The 20,473-nt window shown below is 43.0% G+C and overlaps 1 protein-coding gene across 3 annotated transcripts in view; it reads right to left on the bottom strand.

The window, feature by feature from the left end:
• LOC133390308 (sodium- and chloride-dependent betaine transporter-like) overlaps window positions 1-18,393 on the bottom strand; it is a 65,089-nt gene extending 46,696 nt beyond the window's left edge. Inside the window, exons 1-4 of one of the 3 annotated variants that reach the window (XR_009764371.1) lie at window positions 18,306-18,393; window positions 18,090-18,142; window positions 3,549-3,760; window positions 1,364-1,498 (exon numbers count right to left, since the gene is read on the bottom strand). Coding sequence is in view for 1 of the 3 variants with exons in the window: in XM_061638670.1 (XP_061494654.1) it covers window positions 1,364-1,498; window positions 3,549-3,756 (343 nt within the window). In the remaining 2 variants the exon portion in view is untranslated. Of the gene's footprint in view, window positions 1-1,363; window positions 1,499-3,548; window positions 3,761-18,089; window positions 18,255-18,305 lie in introns of those variants that run through there. The other 2 variants (XR_009764372.1, XM_061638670.1) reach the window with 2 other exon arrangements.
• Between the last annotated feature and the right edge of the window lie 2,080 nt (window positions 18,394-20,473).

Here is a 20,473-nt window from a genome sequence, read left to right as displayed (position 1 = left end):
GTTTCTCATCTTCCAATCTTAAGTTCAGTTCACCACATTGCCACATCAGTATGCATTTAAAAAATTCCAATAAAAGTGTATCATCATTTTAATGTGCATTTCTCTTAATATACATTTGGTGATTGCAATTTGTCTAATATGCACATTTTTGCAACTCATTTGCCCAAACATGATGCATTTTTTTGTATTTCCTTTTCACTGATATTTGCATTTGTATGCATACTTCCACTGGAGAACTGTGAATTTGGAAGGACAGCTGCGTTTTGGTCCACGCATTGTTTCGAGAGGTGTGAAAAGTGGGTTCACCTTCAGCAGCTCTCTAACTCAGATAAGGGAGCTACCCAGAACTGGGCCACTTGGCCCCTGAGGAGGGAGGGCTTTTGAAGACATCAACTAAGCCAGCTCACAGCTGACCTCATCTGCACCTTCAAGGCCTCCCAGGCTTCCCTCCCCAGGTCCACAGTCTTCCCAGAGACACCTATGAAGTGAGGGCTTTGAAGTCACACCTCCCCCCACCCTATATACACATACACACAATTGTGTTGCTAGATCCCACACATATATATTGAAGAGTCGGTTGATATCTTTAGGTAGCATCAGCTGCATTATACATGGCAAGGAGGCAGTTTATATTCACACAGGTATTTCTGGAGTACTTCTCCCCACTGACAATCTCAGGGCTCTTCAGACACTGCTGAAATTAAGCCAATTTAACAATGCTATTTAAGTAGTCAGCTACCGTTCTTCTGCTGATAGAGAAATAAATTATGCATAGAAATTTTTCCAAATGTTCATATTTTGTCATTATTTGAACAATCATATTTTTCTAGGTGCCGAATATGCCCTGTAAGCTACGAATTCTGGGCACCTTCCCCATAACATCATCTTCAGGCCCACCATATCACAAGAGAGGGAGGACCCATCTGCAGTATACAATTTTCAGAGTTCTCTGGGAAGAGGAACTGACTGTTAAACCACTCTGGGAACTGTAGTTCTGTGAGGAATAGGGATCTCCTAACAAGTCACAGCACCCTTCACAAACTACCTTTCCCAGGATTCTTTGGGGGAAGCCATGACAGTCTAAAGTGGAATAATAGTGGGATAAATGTATTGTGTGAGTGTGGCCTTTGTCTCCATCTTTTGATGGAGTACTCCATCTGTGTGGAGTACTAGCCCTGCCCCCAATATCTACACTTCAGAATGACTCACCCCTTTGCACTTAGACGGCCATTCCAAACAGGTACATCAGCAGCTGGCTCTGAGCCATGCCCTGTAGCTGGGGAGCTCTGAGGGAATTAAATCAAAAAGTACACTGAGTGCTTGATGGAAAGTTACCAGGACCTTCCATGTACTACCAACTTGCCTTCAAAGATAGGGCAGATCTTTCTCCAGGCAGTGATCCCACCCTGACTGGTGTATTGCCCAAGGGCTGTCTCCAACAGGAATACTGGAATCCCACAGGCAAAGAGGAAGATGAGATATGGGATGAAGAAGGCACCTGTGGGGAGAGGGGCAGACAGAGAGAGAGAGAGAGAGAGAGAGAGAGGAACTGCTGAAACAAATTCATTTGTAAAAGCCTTTTTTAAAAGTGACACTTATATGGGCTGGATTAACAGATGCTAAATAACTAACACAAATGAACATATTAGAGCTCCATCACCATTTTTGTTTTTAGAAAAACCACTTCAACGGGGTGCAGGGGGGGCTATTGACAGCAAAGGAGCAGTAAGTAAGTGAAATCCTTTTCCTATCCACCTCTTGTCTGCTTCAAATTGCCCCTCTCTCCGAAGGATTCCAAACACATGACTGCCCCCACAAACATGATTTTAGAACTTCGTGGGCTTGAGATGACGTTTTGGGAGGGGGTAACTAAGTTCACAGTCATTTCACCCAAAAGTCTAGTCTTGGGTCACTATTCATTTAAAGCAAATTTAACACACATTTAAAGCATATGACTTTCCCCCCAAAGAATTCTGGGAACTGTAGCTTACCCTTTTCAAAACTATAATTCCTGGCATTCTTACCAGCCAACAGCTCCCAGGGTTCTTTGGGGGAAGCAATGTGCTTTAAATGTGCTTTAAATGTATGGTGCAGATGTGACCTTGGTTAACTTTCTTCATTTCAGCAGCCTAATTTAGGTAGGAAAGTTAATTTTATTGTTGCTGTTTTTAAACAATTGGGAGTCACAAACCCTTTCCCATCTACTAGAAATTACCTACAGAAGGTCGCATTCTGCACCCCTCCACATGCAGCATAACCAAACCAGAATACTCAATATACAAAAGTTAAAGAAGAGATAGATGAAAAGATCCCAGAATAAGGCTCAGCATATGAGCCTCAAATACTTTACGTTTACATATACAAACATATTACTGGACAGATACTCACGCCTGAGCCCATTTTTTTAATCTAAGTCAAATAGAGGTGACAAGATACAAAATTCTGTGTTTAATTTGCAAATTAAAAATTAACATTACTAACTTTGGATGGCCCACACCTACAGTTCTTAAAGAACTCAGATGTTAAATTGATCTCCTAACTAAAATATGCAACCTTTCACCAAAATTGGACTCCTTAGTGAAAGGGTGGATGGCACCCAACGTAAAGGGGATTTTTAATTTTAAAAAGTAATAAGGGAGATCTCCTGAGTAAATTTTAAAAGGAAAGGTCCTTTTGTGGACTGGTGACTAGTTAATGACAGGAAGCAGAGGGCAAGAATGCCTCAAGGCCAGCTCTACCATTAGGCAGAGTGAGGTGGCTGCCTCAGGAGGCAGATGCTCGGAGCGGAAGGGACAGAGAGCAGTGGTGAAATGTTAAAGCAGGGATAGTCAATGTGGTGCCCTCCAGATATTGTTAGACTCCAATTCCCATTAGCCCCAGATAGTGTGGTCAGTGGATGATGGGAACTGTAGTCTAACAATACCTGGAGGGCACTCATGTTGACTACCCCGTGTTAGGGGATAGAGTTGTGTGTGCTGTGGAGCTTGCTCTGCGCCTCTAAGCCACCCTGCTACCCTAAAGTGTGGTGGAGGCTGCTGTTTTCCATTGCAGTGAAAGACTCCTGCAGATTTTCCTATTTGTATCCATGGCCTTCAAGAAGTAGAGAATCTTGCCCATTGTCTGTTGTGTTGTCTGTTATACATCTCCCCTAAACCAGGAATCAAGACGTAGTTTCAAGACAGAATACCTAAGATACAGGATGCTGCGGAAGTCTGGCAACTGCTTTCTGACAGGGACAAATACGTGGTTCACAAGATAACACTGGCAGCACAAAAGATGAGCAATCAATCTGCTGCACAATGTGTAGTTGGCAGGTGCTAAGGGGACCGTCTTATCTAAGAGTCTACAAGCCAGTCCATCATCGTATAATTTTTTTCACTCCGCATTGTAAATTTTATAGAAGGCTTTATGCTTTAGTCTGTATAATTCATAGGTTTGCTGTACTGCAAGCTTAAAATTTGTTGCCAGGTGGTTCTTGTTATTTTATGATGACTAATGGCCACAAGTAAATTAATGGCACTGAAAAATTATGAACACTAGACACTTACCACCTCCATTCTTGTAACAGAGATAAGGGAATCTCCAAACATTGCCCAGTCCAATAATCTCTCCAGCCACAGAGAGTACAAACTCCACTTTGTTGGTCCACTGGCCTCTCTCCTGTAGCTCATCCTTCCCCCTTCCTGGCTTTTCTTCTACCTCTGGCACAGCCATGGTCCCATTGGATTCCATATCCCAAGGTCCTTTGCTTTCCATGGCTCTGAAGGGGAGGGGAAGATAACAGGGAATGCAGATCACATGATATGGGAAATTGTCATCAGATTTGCATCAAACTGTATTGTTGTCCAGACAGTTTTCATGTTCAAGGACCTAAGTTAGTCATGTCCAGTAATTTCAATGGGTCTGCTCTGAGTATCACTAACAATGGATACAACCCACAGTCCTCACTGATCCAAAACCACTTCCTCCCATCCGTGTGAATCAACAAGGACCAGTGCAAATGAAATATCTCAAGTATCTGGACTACAAGAATCAGAAGTGCTGATCTTTATTCATTCAGGAACATAGGAAATTGCCTTATACTGAGTCAGGCCATATGTCCATCAAGCTGAGTACTGTCTACGCTAGGGATGGGTGAGAAATTCGATTCAGTTTGCATCTGAAGTTGAATCTATCAAATCTGCATTTTCCAAAACAATGTGAGAACAGAAATACAGCCATCCTTTGAAATTCGCACTTATTCAAATTTTGCAATACAGTTCGCCAACCAATGTTTACAAAAATGCATGTGATAGGAGAAAGTGTGCATAAAAATGAATATGAGTGAAAATAACATACAAAAATGCATTGTATGACAAGAAATTGCTTGCAAAAATGTATACATTAGTCAAAACTGCCTACAAAAATGTGTTTATTAGGGGAAATTTCCTGGAGAATTTTCATGAGGATTTTTTAAAAAAAAGGTTTTTTGCATATTGCTACAGAAATGTGGAGAACTTAATTCAAGACTGGAAGAATGACAAATGGAGAGAACCGAAAATGACAGCATTTTCCTTCCGTAGTCTACACTGACTGGCAGTAGCTCTCCAGATAGGGATCTCTCACAGCCCTACTCGGAGATGTTGGGGATTGAACTGGAACCTTCTGCATGCAAAGCAGATGCTCTGCCACTGAGCTATCGCCTTGCCCCATTTATTTACTGACTTTCCTCTATAAGAAGCTCAAGGTGGCAAATCTGGTTCTTTCTCACATCCCACGTTCTCCTCATGACAGCCTTGTGAGGTAGATTAGGCTGACCAGTTATAACTAGCCCAAGGACATCCACTGAGCTTTATGGCTAGGTAAGGAACTGAACCCATGTCTCTCAGTCTTCTACTCCAACCCTCTAATTACTATACCACTCTAATTACTTGTTCTCCTTACAAAACCAGAGAAATTGGATGTGCTCATGATGTGTGTGCTGATCTAATCTTAATAGTTAGACCTGGCTGCAATAGGTCTAGGTCCAAACTCCAGCTCAGTACGGATGTGCTAGTTGCCTTTGAAGTAGGGATGGGGGGGGGAATTCAATTCAGTTCACATTTAAAGCCAAAATCGATCATATTTGCGCTTCCCAAAACAATATGAGAACTCAGTCATCCTTCGAAATTCACGCTTGTCCAAATTTTGCAATGCTACAACCAAAGTTTACAAAAATGCATATATTAAGGGAAAGTGGGCATAAAAATTAATATATTAGTAAAACTAACATTAAAATGCCTTATATTAGGAGAAAGTGCTTACAAAAACGTACGCATTAGTTAAAACTGCACATAAAATTGTGTTTATTAGGAGAAATTCACACTAAAATGCCAAAGAATTTTCATTAGGATTTTTTTAAAAAATAAATAAAATCACATTGCTGCAGAAATGTGGAGAACTGAATTTCAGATTGGAAAAATGAGAAACAGAGAGGACCAAAACTGACAGATCTTTCCATCCCTATTTTGAAGTCACTTCATTTGGGAGCCAGTTTCTATCTTGTAAAATAAGAATAAACAATTGGCATGTAGGCAAAAAGGTTGGCCATAGTAAATTCATTTGCATAAACTATACATAATACATCCACCTGTACATTTGCAAAAAATTGTATAACTAAAATTATAAACACCGAGTGTAACTGTTTAATGAGAAGAACTGGATTCTTAGAACCTTATCTAGCTGAAACATGCCTAAGAATCTTTGCATCATTATAGTTTAATTTGCAACAGCTAAGGCAAGTATAGCCCTGCCCTGGTGATAACTTTGAGACCTTTTATCTAACAGCAGTAGCTATAATAGGGGGAAATGAGTTAATTCGTATCGATGTAGCACTGCTGTTTCTGTAAGTGATTCAAAATCTGAATAAAATTCATGTTTGCAAATAAAAAAGTGTGCTTCCTGCCATCTACACAGTTATAATATATTAATATTTAATTCAATCCAAATACCGGATTTTGTGCAACTGAACGCAAAATGTGCAATTTATTATGTACAACTTGAAATAAGAATGTCTGTCATTAGAATTCTGAATCTAAACGGATTTGTAAAAAAGAAAGAAAAAAACACGAAAAAATATAAATGCCCCAAATACTTAAACATAAAAATAAATTGCAGTCAGACAAGATTTAGGATCTCAGTGGAAGCAGCTTCCTTTCCTTCTCCTCACCCCTAGACACACAGCAACCCTACCTCCAAAGGCTGGCTGGCTTTGTTTATTTATTGTGGGAGGGTTGCTCCTTTTTGGGCAGAACTCACAAACCAGTTTACAGAAATTTCTTACAACAAGCATCAACAAAAACAAAAATCAGTTAAAACAAGGGCTCCCAAACTGTGGTCTGCAGAGTTTCATTCGGGTGGTCTGCAGCATGTCTGTAAAAATACAATTAAAACTCAAGCAGCACCTGGCACGGCATATGACAATTGCTGCAACTAGCAGAAAAATCATTAAGTGGTCAGCCAAGAACCTTAGCAATTTTCAAGTGCTCTGTGGGAGGAAAACATTTGAGGACCCACTCAATTAAAATATACAATAAAGCAAGAGGGGAAACTGCCATGAGGTTGTTTCTGCTTCTCGCCTCAGGGGAAGATGTTCCCTCAAAAGCCTCTGTAGAGGCAGTTAGAGGGAGAGGCCACCACAGGGAGCTGGAGGGTGGCAGCTTACCAAGCTATTGGTGCTTCTTCCCCTCACTCCTGTTCCCTCTTCTCCATCCCAGCCCCGAAACGTCTTCTCCCTGTCCCAGCCCATATTCTCTTCCTTCCATTTGTCCAGACTCAGAGCTTGGAAAAGTTACATTTTTTAACTACAACTCCCATCAGCCCCAGCTAGCATGACCACTGGATTGGGTTGATGGGAGTTGTAGTTCAAAAACGTAGCTTTTCCAAGCTCTGCATTTGTCAGTGAACCCTACAAAGATAGCTGAGATACTTGATGCATAATATCACTGACCCAAGGCCACTTTCACATCATATGTTCAAAGCACTATTACGCCGCTTTAAACAGTCACAGCTCTCCTCAAAGAATCCTGGGAAGTATAGTTTGTTAAGCGTCCTGAGAGTTGTTAGGAGGCTCATATTCCACTCACAGATATACAATCCCCAGAGTGGTTTAACAATCAATTCCTCTTCTCAGGAAGCTCTGGAAATTGTAGCTCTGTAAGGGGGAATAGGGTCTCCTAAAAACTCTCAGCACACTCAAGAAATTATACTTCCCAGGATTGTCTGGGGGAAGCCATGAATGTTTAAAGTGTTTAATAGTGCTTTAAATGTATGGTGTGAATGTGGTTCCATTGAACCTTCTTTTCAGCTGTTGTTTCATCAACGAACTTCCACCTGCTGTGCTGAGGATCAGCTTCACCTTATGCACTCACACGCACGCACACTGACGCATGTTATCATCTTGCCTCTCTGAGATCCTTGGATAGCTAAGAGAGTCTTCTGCTGTTGCCAGATCTGTAGCAAACATGCCATCTGGTTAATCAGCTAGGGAAAGTGCTTGTTCAGCACAGATACCTCTGCCATCTCTTCAGAGTTCCATGGGTTGTCAAGTGAATGAAAACCAATGCTTTGTAATGGAACCCGTTTTGAACTGTCACAGTCTTCACCGCATTGCAATTTGCGGCCGCCAAATGCAAATCATCAAGCATAACAGCACTTCAGCCTACACTTATCAGCAGTGTCATTATTGGCCGACAGCAGAAGATCCAGCTTCAGTTTATTTGCTTATTAGGGATGGAAACAAAGCACATCTACATAGCCAACCAGTTTTTATTGCTATTTACTTGCATGATGGTAACACTTATTCTGATGAAGCAGAAAAATGACGAACTTACAGTGATGTAGAGCAGAATATTTTCTGCAGAAAAAAATTCAGTACTTTATTTTTCCCACAGGATTTTTTTTCTGCTTCATAAGTTCATTACTAACAATGAGAGGATTCCAATTGCAAATTCAATATTAAACCAACTTGGCAGTTTCAAAGATTTTAACTTTGTCTAGTACATATTAATACAAGTAAAATATACATGCTAAATTATATCATTCTCTAGGGCATCAGAAACATTTATGATGCAAAGTAACCTATGGTAATTAGCCTAATATGCAAAGTTCCCTTTGCAAATTAGGTTAACTAGCATAGAGTAGTTTGTGTCAGAAAGTCTGCCAGAAAATTTTTCAATTCAAAATTTTTCAGCAAACCCACATGGTTGCAAACATCACAATTCAAAGTTCTAGCAACCCTGAAATAAGCTGTTGATCGCTTGTTTACATATGTCAATTAATTTAAATGCATGTACATTTTCTGTTGCCCACTCTAAGCTTATACTGCAACACTCTTAATTTCCATGCTTGTTTTTATGTTTGCAATATTTTGGTTTTCCACAAAATTATTTCTTAAAGGACTAGATGTCAAGGCATACAGCCTTGAGGCAGGTGGGTGACTCAATAACAGTTCAGGCATCTATAGGCATTTCAGCCTGCAAAGAGAACTATCCAAACCGAAAACGAAGGCCAGAGGCAGCAGTTATACAAAACTAGATGAGACCCTATTCAAGGATATAAACTCTACAGAAAGAATAGAAGCAACAGAAAAGGAGGGGGAGTAGCATTATACGTCAAAGACAAATACACCTCTATGGAAATCCAAGAGAGTGAACAAAGTGGTCCGGTAGAGACCATTTGGGTAAAAATAAATGGAGAAACAAATAAAACCGACATAGTAGTAGGTGTCTACTACAGACCCCCTGGCCAAGAAGAGGTGGTAGATGAGGCCTTTCTCAAACAAATCTCTGAAATCTCAAGGAGGCAAGAAGTAGTAGTGATGGGGGACTTCAACTACCCGGATATCTGCTGGGAGACAAACTCTGCAAAGCACAAAACCTCCAACAAATTCCTGATGGGCCTTGCTGATAATTTCCTCTTTCAAAAAGTAGAAGAAGGAACAAGGGGATTGGCAATCCTGGACCTGATCTTAACTAACACGGATGAATCGGTCACGGGAATTAAAGCGGTCGGTACCTTGGGGGAAAGTGACCACGTAATGCTGGAATTCGGGATTCTGGGGAAAGCCAAAGAAGAATATAGTCAAATATGGACCTTGGATTTCAGGAAAGCTGATTTTAGCAAGCTCAGGGAAATGATGGGTAGGATCCCATGGCTAGATAGACTAAAGAAAAAAGGAGCCCAAGAAGCGTGGGAGTTCATGAAGAAGGTATTACAAAAAGCGCAATCGCAAACAATTCCAAAGAGGAAGAAAAATGGAAGACATCGGAAAAAGCCAATGTGGCTACACGGAAGACTGGTGGAGGAGGTAAAAGTAAAAAACAGCATGTATAAAGAATGGAAGGAAGGACACATCACCAAGGAAGAGTACCAACGAGCGGCTCGGGCTTGCAGGAATAGCGTAAGGAAAGCTAAAACCCAGAATGAGCTGAGGCTGGCGAGGGAAGCGAGGAACAACAAAAAGGGGTTTTTCAGATATGTTCGAAGCAAGAGAAAGACCAAGGAATCGGTGGGACTGCTTCTCAATGAGGATGGCAAAATGTTGACAGATAACGAGGAAAAAGCAGAACTGCTCAACACCTATTTTGCTTCCGTTTTCTCCCAAAAAGGGAACAGTGTGCAACCTTGCATCGGTAGCAATCTCAGTAAGGGGTCGGGACTGCAGTTCGAGATTGATAAGGAGATAGTCAGGAAATACCCAGAGCTTGGAAAAGTTACTTTTTTGAACTACAACTCTCATCAGCCCAATCCAGTGGCCATGCTGGCTGGGGCTGATGGGAGTTGTAGTCCAAAAAAGTAACTTTTCCAAGCTCTGGAAATACCTAGTTAACCTAAATGAGTTCAAATCTCCAGGGCCTGATGAACTGCATCCCAGAGTATTGAAGGAACTTGCTGATGTACTCTCGGAACCTCTTGCCATCATCTTTGAGAAATCCTGGAGAACAGGAGAGGTGCCGGAGGATTGGAGACAGGCAAACGTCATCCTGCTCTTTAAAAAGGGTAAAAAAGAAGATCCGGGGAATTACAGGCCGGTCAGTCTGACTTCAATACCGGGAAAGATATTAGAACGGATAATAAAAGAGTCCATTGGTAACTATCTAGATGACAATGCTGTGATTAGTAGGAGCCAGCATGGGTTTGTCAAGAAAAAATCCTGTCAAACTAATCTCATCTCTTTTTTTGATCGGGTCACTAGCTTAGTAGATGGTGGAAATGCTGTAGATGTCATCTATCTAGATTTCAGCAAAGCGTTTGACAAAGTCCCCCACGACCTTTTGATTAGCAAACTCGTCAAATGCGGACTACATGGAAATACTGTCAGGTGGATTCACAACTGGTTGGAAAACCGTACTCAAAGAGTGGTCGTCGGTGGCTCTGCTTCGGACTGGAAGGAGGTTTCAACTGGAGTGCCACAGGGTTCTGTCCTAGGGCCGATACTCTTCAACATTTTTATCAATGACTTAGATGATGGGGTGGAGGGAAGCCTTATGAAGTTTGCGGATGATACGAAACTGGGAGGGATAGCTAACACAATGGAAGACAGGAATAAAATCCAAAGGGACCTGGATAGACTAGAAAATTGGGCTGAAATTAATAAAATGAAATTCAATAAAGACAAATGCAAGATTCTGCATTTAGGCCACAAAAACAAAATGCACGGGTACAGGATGGGAAATACCCGGCTTAGCAGTAGTGCATGTGAGAAGGACCTTGGAATTGTAGTGGATCGCAAGTTGAACATGACCCAGCAGTGTGTTGCTGCGGCAAAAAAGGCAAATGTGGTTTTGGGCTGCATAAACAGAGCTATAGTTTCCAGGTCAAGGGAAGTAATAGTCCCACTATATTCTGCATTAGTCAGGCCTCATCTGGAATACTGCGTTCAGTTCTGGGCGCCTCATTTTAAGAAAGATATAGACAAGTTGGAGCAGGTTCAGAGGAGGGCGACGAGGATGATAGCCGGTATGGAGAACAAGTCTTATGAGGAAAGGTTGAAGGAACTTGGCATGTTCAGTCTGGTGAAGAGAAGGCTGAGGGGTGACATGATTGCACTCTTTAAGTACCTGAAGGGCTGTCACATGGAGGAGGGTACAGATTTGTTCACTGCTGCCCCAGAGGGTAGGACTAGGTCTAATGGTTTTAAGTTGCAGGAGCGTAGATTCAGATTGGACATTAGAAGGAACTTCTTGACAGTAAGGGCAGTTTGGCAATGGAACCGACTGCCTAGGGAGGTGGTGGGATCCCCTTCGCTGGATGTCTTCAAGCAGAAGCTGGACAGCTATCTGCGGGAGATGCTGTAGCTGTGGACTTCCTGCTGTGAGCAGGGGGTTGGACTCGATGGCCTACAAGGCCCCTTCCAACTCTATGATTCTATGATTCTATGATTCTATATTAATAACAGTGCTGTGGGAGCAAGCACTTAATGGCTCTCACAGCCCTACCAGGAGATGCCAGCAATGGCAGCTGGTGGCTCCATGTCAGTGGGGCTTTCACACCTTGGAAAGCTCCTTGAAAATTTGGACTAAAACCCAGAGCGGATTCCACTCTGACATGGAGCCACCATCTGCCACTGGATGCCAGGGATTGAGAACAGCCTGGAAAATAGCCGCCAGTCAGGGTAAACAGCCCTGGGCTAGATGACCCCATACGCCAGAATGTTTTATAAGTCACCTTCCTATATCATATTTTCAAAAGGCAAGAGAAAAGAAAGGGAGTACTATTGATCTATATATCCTGCACAACAACCAACTACGAAGTTACTAAGAAGACATTGTTAAGCACACCGCATAATTTAGCGTGGCACTTACAAAACACTCCCAAGTCATACATCCAGTATGATTAAAGCATGAATTGAGTCTGGCATGCATGCATGTGTGCATAATTTATCAGTATCATTTCTTTCTGGAGTCATTACTGGGATGGAGCTGGGCCTGCTGAGCTTTGTAAACAAGATCAGAATCTAGACCTGCAAGATCAGAATCTAGATGGAAATCCCTGCACAATCTACAGGGCGGAGATTGTCATTCGCTTAAAAAAGGGGTGGGAAATCTCAGGCCTGGGGGCTGAATGTGGCCCTCCCAGCCTCTTTCTGGCCCTCAGGACTTTCTCAAGACCTTGCCCCCTCCCTCGACTACACCCTTCCTCACCAATGCTCTGTGCCCTCCAGTGCTTTTTTGTAGCTGCAATGTGTCCATGAATGATGATAATGTCTCTTGCTTCCCAGGATGGAAGTGTAGGGATATGCAACTGTGGACTTTCCTCTTTTGCTTCATGTATAGTGGCTAGTTATGGTACTAGGAAGGTAACAGTTTCCAAAACAGCAGGCAGGGGGCCTGCACAGATCCTCAAGAGTTTGCAGAATGCACCATGGAATAATTAACTACAATCCTATACACACTTATTTGGGAGTAAGCCGGTGGGATTTACTTCTGAGTTGATCTGCGTAAGATTGCACTGTAGCCCTTTCATGCCTTCCATTCCTGCTCAAACACACCCTCGTGTCAGCTTACGACCAAAATAATTTACCATAAAATCTCATAAAACTAAAATACACACACACAAAGCGGAAGACTAGCAACCTTTCACATCCTAGCTCATCAAAGCCCAGGGTAAATACAAGCATCTTTGGCCTCTGGTCTACTATACACATTTACCTGGGTGGGAGTAAATCACATTGAACTCAATGGAGAATATGTCTGAGTAGACATGCATAGGACTGCACGGTTAATTTGCTATCTATAGATATAGGTATGCATAATGCTGGGAAAAGCAGAAGGGAGTAGAAAAAGAGGAGGGCCAAACAAGAGATGGACTGATTCCATAAAGGAAGCCACAGACCTGAACTTACAAGATCTGAACAGGGTGGTTTACAACAGATGCTGTTGGAGGTCACTGATTCATAGGTTCGGCATAAGTCATAATCGACTTGAAGGCACATAACATCAACAAATGGCAGTAGGTTCCCCCCCCCAATTGTTCCATTAGAAAGTTATTTGACTGGGATTCCTGAACATTTAGTTTGACAAAGTGGGGGGGGGGAGAAATACTCAGACCTCTTCCAGAGGATGACGTTGGTTGGGATGATGTCATCAACAATGTGTTCTGGATGGGACAGATAAGGGTAATGGCACAGCTGCCTACGATTCCCAATGGAGGACTGTCATGCTGCTGATACACATGCAATAAGAGAGCCGATTTCCCAAGCACTCGACACATGGATCTCTTTGGAAGGAACTCTTTTAGCCAGTGTTCAGAGATGGCCTGCCAAGCCAGGCTATGGAGCAACCCCAGTGGTAAAGTCCAAGGTTTAGCACCTTGTATCACCAATTGTTGGCTGAAGGACTGTTGCAACATGCTTACAACAGCAACCTTAAGCTATAAAGATAAGGGATTTCCTTTATGAACTCTTTTAAATGATCTGCACTTTCTAAGGCTGAGTACACACCGTACATTTAAAGCACATCTCCCCCCACCCAAAGATGCGTGGGAGCTGTAGTTTGTCAATGGTGCTGGGAATTGTAGTCCTGCAATAGGTAAACTACAGTTCTCAAGCATCTTTGAGGGGAGAATGTGCTTTAAATGCATGGTGTGTATGCAGACTTACAGACAGATTTATATATGTACCAATAAACCACACATGGGCTGATGTGTGCTCATACATGGGCAAAGACATGGGCACAGAGACCAATGGAAATCAGCTGTTAAAGTTGAACTTAATCCCTATACGTGTCTTTCTCCCAGGTGCCACTGAAATCAGTGGATCTTATTTCTGAGAGGGCATCGTAGGATTGTTAAGACCCCCCGAATCAATTCACACTTCTAAACTATTCAAGTTTAGTGATTTTACAGTAATTACAATAAAGCAAAAGGCTGGACCACTGGTGGCAAACACATCATTCAGACTGTCACTGTTTTGTGGGAGGGATTTAAGCGCAGGGATGTAAGGAACCATTGTTCTCTGTAGTGTTAGCTGCATGCGGCACTGTTTCAGTTCCACTGCAGACAAAAACTACACTATTTGTCGCACTGTCCTCTGTGCAGAAATTATGTAACTCACATAATTTACGTTGTCATTATGTTAATCCACCCCAATCATTTCAGTGCAAAGGAAACGCAATGCAAATGGAGGGGGGAACATAATAAATTACACATTGTTTGTGAAAGCTGCAACAGTGAATACTAATCGTATTCGCTGGAATAATTTCCGTTCTGGACATGGAACAATAAAGCGAACACTGGCAATTTCCATCACCACCTCTTTCTGTTTTTGTTTTTTCTATTCGAGAGTATATCAGAAATTTAGGTTTCCACCATGAAAGTGAATTAAAGTGCTTTATCACTCTAACCGCCACAAATCCATTTTTTTTAAAAAAAGAGACTTCTTGCTGTTAGGAAAGCGACTGACAAATGCACTGAAAAGTGTAAGACAATGAATGATTAATGGGAAGACGTATAAACACCCCACAAGCAAATCAGGATGAATTCCGGATGAATGCTTATTGTCCTATAACATCTCCACAACCAAATCAGAATGAATGTTCAATAAAGAACAGTCATAATCTAACTTCAGGGTAAGCTTTGTGCAAGCAAATCAGAATGAATGCTCAATAAACAGGTTGTCTGGAGGAGCCTTAAATTGTTCCAGACAAGCACAGACTGTGATTCTGCATGACACAACTTTCTGAAGACAGGTAGTGTTTGTCCTAGTATGCATAGCTAACAACTACTAACAAACAGAACGGGAAAAAAACCATAGTAAGGTAACTGCTTCTTGTACTTTGCCTCTAAGGGGCTATATCAAAAATGCTAAATGATATAGTTAGGGAACATCCTCAAATCCCTAATGCCCACAACAGATATTCCTGAGGATATAACATTTGTAAAGCTATAATTTGTGCTTGCAATGAAAGACTGAAAGGACCATTCCTTTCAGCCGTGGTGCAATGTGAGCATGCCGCTAATGCCATGAAGAATAACTGCCTCCTGGGCACATAAAAATCAAAAGGTGGCCATGTGAGTCCATAAAAAAATCCACAGTTGGGCAGTACCTTTATTAACAAAATGTCACAAAAAAGCAAGAAAGCTTTTGAGTCTCCAGAACTCTTCATCAGGCTAGGTGATGAAGAGTTCTGGAGAGCTCATTAGCTTGCTCACTGTTTTGTGACACTTTAACTGTTCCTAAGAAATGCATTGCCCAAGTATGGATTGCCCAAACTATGTACTGCCGGCTCATGCCTACCTAGGAACATAGGAAGTTGCCTTATACTGAGTCAGGCTATTGGCCCATCTAGCTCAGTATTGTCTACACTGACTGGCAGCAGCTCTCCAGGGTTTCAGGCTGGGTTTTCTTCCAGACCTACTGTAGATGCCATTGGGGATTTAATCGGGGACCTTTGGCATGAAAAGCAAATGCTCTACCATTAAGCTATGGCCCTTCCCCCTAAGGCTGAGACTATGGGTTGTATCCAAGACTAGTCCTACTCAGAGGACTAACTTATAGCCATGGTCTCATGGATAGAACACTGTTTTTCCTGGCAAACAGGGTTTCTGGGCCATTAATGTCTGCGTGACCGGCAGAAGTTCACAGGGGAAGCTTTTTCCCATCACTGCCCCCCATGCCAGGAAAATGCAGCAGTTAAAGGCACAGGAACCCTGCACAGGAACAGTTGGAAGGGAAGGAGGCAACAGCCCTCTCTCTAGGGTTTACCAATTTTCTCTTTCTAAGGGCATACTTCATCAAGATATATGCGAGCCCCTCTTAGGTCATCCCAGACTGTCAGTATTTTGCGGGAGGGATTCCAGCATCTCCAGAAATCTTGCCTTGCTCAATTAAAGAGGGTTAAAGTGCAAAAAAATCGCTGGCCATTAGGGAAATAACGGGGACATTCATTGAAAAGTGTGGGATGAATGAATGCTTAATAGGAAGATGTATAACCAACTTGTAAGCAAATGATGAATTCAGGATAGATCTTCATTGTTGTATAACTACCTCGCAAACAAATCAGAATGAACGCTCAGTAAAGACTAACCTCCACATAAGATTTATGCAAACAGATCAGAATAAATGTTCTACAAACAGGTCGTCTGGAGGAGCCTTTATTCTCTCTGCAGGATATTCATTCACAATGTTCTCCCTCCATACAGGCAGGCACCCTTGGACATTGGCTTTTTAAATCTCATGCGGAGTTTCTAGATTAACTAAGACCAGTTTTTTTGGTGTGTGGGTATATTCTGCAACAAGTTATTGATGAAATAATTAATGGCGGATGTATACTGGACCGTCCACACAGCGTTCCATTTTATTATTTGTTCTGCAGTGCTTCTCCAATGTGACTGCATTGTTGCTGTCTGGAGAAGCTAAGATGCAACCAAAGCAAGACAAAAATAACGCAGAACATTTGTGGCATGAAAAGTTACAGGATTGCAGCAGGAATCTATAGTACATGTACCAGTTGAATACAAGGCAGTATCTCTGCCCCAAAACCTTTGCAGCCCCAAACAGTACTGAAAGCGGGATTGCGTATAACCACCCCAATATCATCATGAGCACAAATCATCTTGAATGCACAATGGAAAGGATGTCTGGAGAAGCCCTAAATTCTCTTCACACAGAGAGCAGACTCCTCTCTCTCTCTCTCTCTCTCTCTCTCTCTCTCTCTCTCAAAAGCATGTTTTCCATAAGGTGCCTGTTTTCTTTGGAGAAACAAAATGTGGCAGGGAAAAATGTGATTTCACAACCTCGTTATAGTGAAAACAAATTCTTGGAGCCTGGCCTCTTATTTCCTACATGTGCGTGCACACACACACACCCTGCTGTCCCTTCAGTTGCCTATGTTTTATAACCCATTTCCAGCCTGTGCATTGCTTGACCTAAGGTCAGCCTTTCCTTAGACACACACAGACACACACACACCGCTTCATTTCCCTGTTCCTTTCCAATTCTATTGCTATAGCTATATTCCTCATCATGCCCCACTGCTGCGCCCATTGCCACTCACCCATCCACCTCACTGGCTATGTCTCTAATGCCTTGCATTGCCTATACCCCTTCCAACTAGGCATGGGCGAATCTGTTAGTTTTGGTGTCTTTCTGTTACTCATTTTTCCAATCTTAAATTCAGTTCTCCACAGCTCCACACAAGCTTGCAATTTTTTTAAAAAAAATGAAAATTCATCAGCATTTTGTTCGAATTTCTCCTAATATGCATATTTTTATATGCATCTTTGCCTCATATGCATATCTTGCAAAGCCATTTCCCTTAGTATAATGCATTTTTGCATGTTATTTTCACTAATATATGCACTGCATGCACATATATTATGCATTTTTGTACTCATTGCTTGACTGGAGAACTGCACAGAAAATTCAGAGAAGTGCAAATTTTGAAAAAAAGCTGTGTTCATGTGTTGTTTTGGAAAGCGCAAAATTGGTAGGTCCACCATTAAATGCAAACTGAATCAAATTTCTCCTCCATACCAACTTCCAATGTGATTTTCCACAGTACACTGATGTGGAAATGAGTGTCAAAAAAAAAAAGTAAAGAAGGAAAAATCCCATTGGGGAATTCCCTGAAGGCTAATTCATTTTCTCTTCATTTTCACAGGCACTCTTAGAATCATAGAGTTGGAAGGGGCCTATAAGGCCATCAAGTCCAACCCCGGGCTCAACGCAGGAATCCAACTTAAAGCATACCCGACAGGTGGCTGTCCAGCTGCCTCTTGAAGGCCTCCAGTGTTGCAGAGCACACTACCTCCCTAGGGAATTGGTTCCATTGTCATACCCCTCTAACAGTTAGGAAGCTTTTCCTGATATTCAGTTGAAATCCGGCTTCCTGTAACTTGAGTCCATTATTCTGTGTCCCACTTACCTGGGACTAAGCCCCATGGAACACAGTGGGCTTGACTTCAGAGTAAGCACATATAGGATTGCACTGTTAGTCTCAACTCTCCCTGGGCCAAAACGTTGCTGCCTTGAGAACAATTTCCCATGCTGCATTTCTCTCTCTCTCTCTCTCAACTTCTTTGACTAAAGCAGGGCACCAAAGCTGTGACAGGCAAAAGGAAAAGTCACTCACCTCAGGTCCCACAAGGAGCTCCGTCTTGTTCCAGTTAAGTCACAGCAAACCAGCTGGGGAAGGAAAAAACAACAACAGCAACAAAATATTAAGAAACAAATCTGGAGCCACTGAGAGAGACAGAGCTAGCCGAGCAAACAATCCCTGCTCTCTTCGCTTGCTCTCCTCCTCCTCCCTCTCCCTCCCCTTCCACGAGATATTCCAAACAATTATCACCAGAGTTCTCTTGTGGGTGGAGGGTTGGGAGAAAGCGGGTGTGTGTTTTTGTGCATGGGGGGGAGAGAGAGCACTCTCTCAGATCGCCTTATATTTCTCTGGAGGGAAGCCAGCAGGCAGGCCAAAAATGTGGAGACTTTAGTCATTTCACAACACCAAAGGGGCATTTTTCACACATGCGTTTACTAGGACTGCAGCCTGAAATATACTTGCTAGGAAGTTAACTCAATGGGACTCAGGTCCAAGTAAGGCATAGGAGCGGTCCAACAAAGATCAGTGTGTGACATGTTCTGCATCTGTAACATTTCTTTCTTCCATTTGTACTGCCCACCCTCCTTCCTCCAGATTGCTCAGGGTGGTGATGTTTCAGTCTCATAACAGCGCTGCGAAGCAGGTTAAGCTGCCAGACAGAGGCTCTACCCAAGGCTACCAGCTGAGCTTCAGAGCTAAATGGTGGGTCTGAAGTGCATTTCTCACATGAAAACTCAAACCTCAAGCCACACACAAACCTATTTTGGCTTGAGTAACTGTTGAATGAGCTTGCTTCTGCTTTTCGGCTGCATGACCAACATTTACATGTGCATCCCAAAAGGATGCAAGAGACCCAACAATGCTTTTAAGGCTGGGAGCAGGGGTTCTTAATCTGTGGTCCACAGATCCCTAGGAGGGTCCATGAACCAGGCACAAAACACATCAACTTTCAGTGCAATAAAATCAATTGTATGTATCTATTAATGAGGTTCATAGTTTATATCAGATTCTCAAAGGGGTCCATGGTTAAGAACCACTGGCTGGGGTAGCAACTCCCTATTAAACCCCATCACATCAAAATGGCCCATCCTCTAGCAGACTTTCATACAGTGGTCTTCAAGGGGTGGGCCAGGGCAGTACTCACCAATGGGTTGCATGTCAACTTAAGTTGAATTGCAAGAGTGACATCACCACCATCATTCTCTTTCCTTTTTTGTTTCATTTCCTTTTGCATAGGGCTGGGGTGGGGTCTTGGCCTGTTTTCAAAAAGGCCTCTGTGTCTTGCCCAGAGCGTGAATCATGAAACAGAGGCGAGACTGGAATTAATTCCTGTTTTATTAGAATAACATCAAAGGCAAGGCGTTTCATAGGCTTAGCTATGCTAACTCAGTACAGTCCCTAACTAAGCTACCTAGGCATCCTCTGCAGCATGTGAAGAAAGTTGACTCAGCAATCAGGTCAGGGGGGCGCCGCCTTAAGTAGGGAAGGTCTTCGCCCGCAATCTCTGACTCCTTCGAAGTCCCACCCTCTCGCAACGTCTCGTGCGGGGCAAAGGGGGGCGAGCCTCCGCCGGCTCATCTGACAGTGCAGGCTCAATAGGTGCCTCAGGAGGTGGGAAAACATTTGAAGTGCCAGGTGAGGAATCCTGGGGGGAGAGGAGCTGGTGCACCCACCCGGTCATTTCTCAACGGCTCTGTTGGGGCATCTGTCGGAGGCGTGAAGTCGGCTTTGGTGGGAGAACTGTCTGTGGGAACTGGCAGGCTGTCAACTACCCCCCCTCCCTCATTGTCCTCGAAAGTCTCATCTACCTCCGATTCCTCCCCCTGCTCTATCTGAGGAGGCTGGGGCTTGGCCAGTTGCATCCCGGTCCAGTGGGATCGTTTTCAGCCTCTTCTTTCTGAGGAAGTGGACAAGGTGCTCTCTACTGTGAAGCCAACCACCTGTCTGCTGGATCCTTGTTCCTCATGGCTCATTATGAGCTGCAAAGACAGGCTGAGCGAAGGGATCAAGGCAGTGGTAAATGCATCCTTGGAAGAGGGTGCAATGCCATCAGCCCTCAAGGAGGCAGTAATAAAGCCCATCTTGAAAAAGCCCTCCTTGGATCCCCAAGAGTTAAATAACTTTCGCCCAGTCTCTAATTTACCATTCTTGGGCAAGGTGATTGAGCGAGTGGTGGCCAAACAGTTACAGACACACTTGGATGAAGCAGATTATCTTGATCCATTCCAATCAGGCTTCAGGACTGGACATGGAACTGAAACAGCCTTGGTCGCCCTGGTGGATGATATGAGGAGGGTGTTGGATAGAGGAGAATATACTTTCCTAGTCCTCCTGGATCTCTCAGCGGCTTTCAATACCGTTGACCACGGTATACTTTTGGATCGCCTGGAGGGATTAGGAATTGGGGGCACTGTTTT

Source organism: Rhineura floridana, chromosome 8, assembly GCF_030035675.1.
Source record: "Rhineura floridana isolate rRhiFlo1 chromosome 8, rRhiFlo1.hap2, whole genome shotgun sequence".
Taxonomy (NCBI): domain Eukaryota; kingdom Metazoa; phylum Chordata; class Lepidosauria; order Squamata; family Rhineuridae; genus Rhineura; species Rhineura floridana.
The sequence above is the reverse complement of the archived record's forward strand: the minus strand, read 5'-3'. Positions and strand labels throughout refer to the sequence as shown.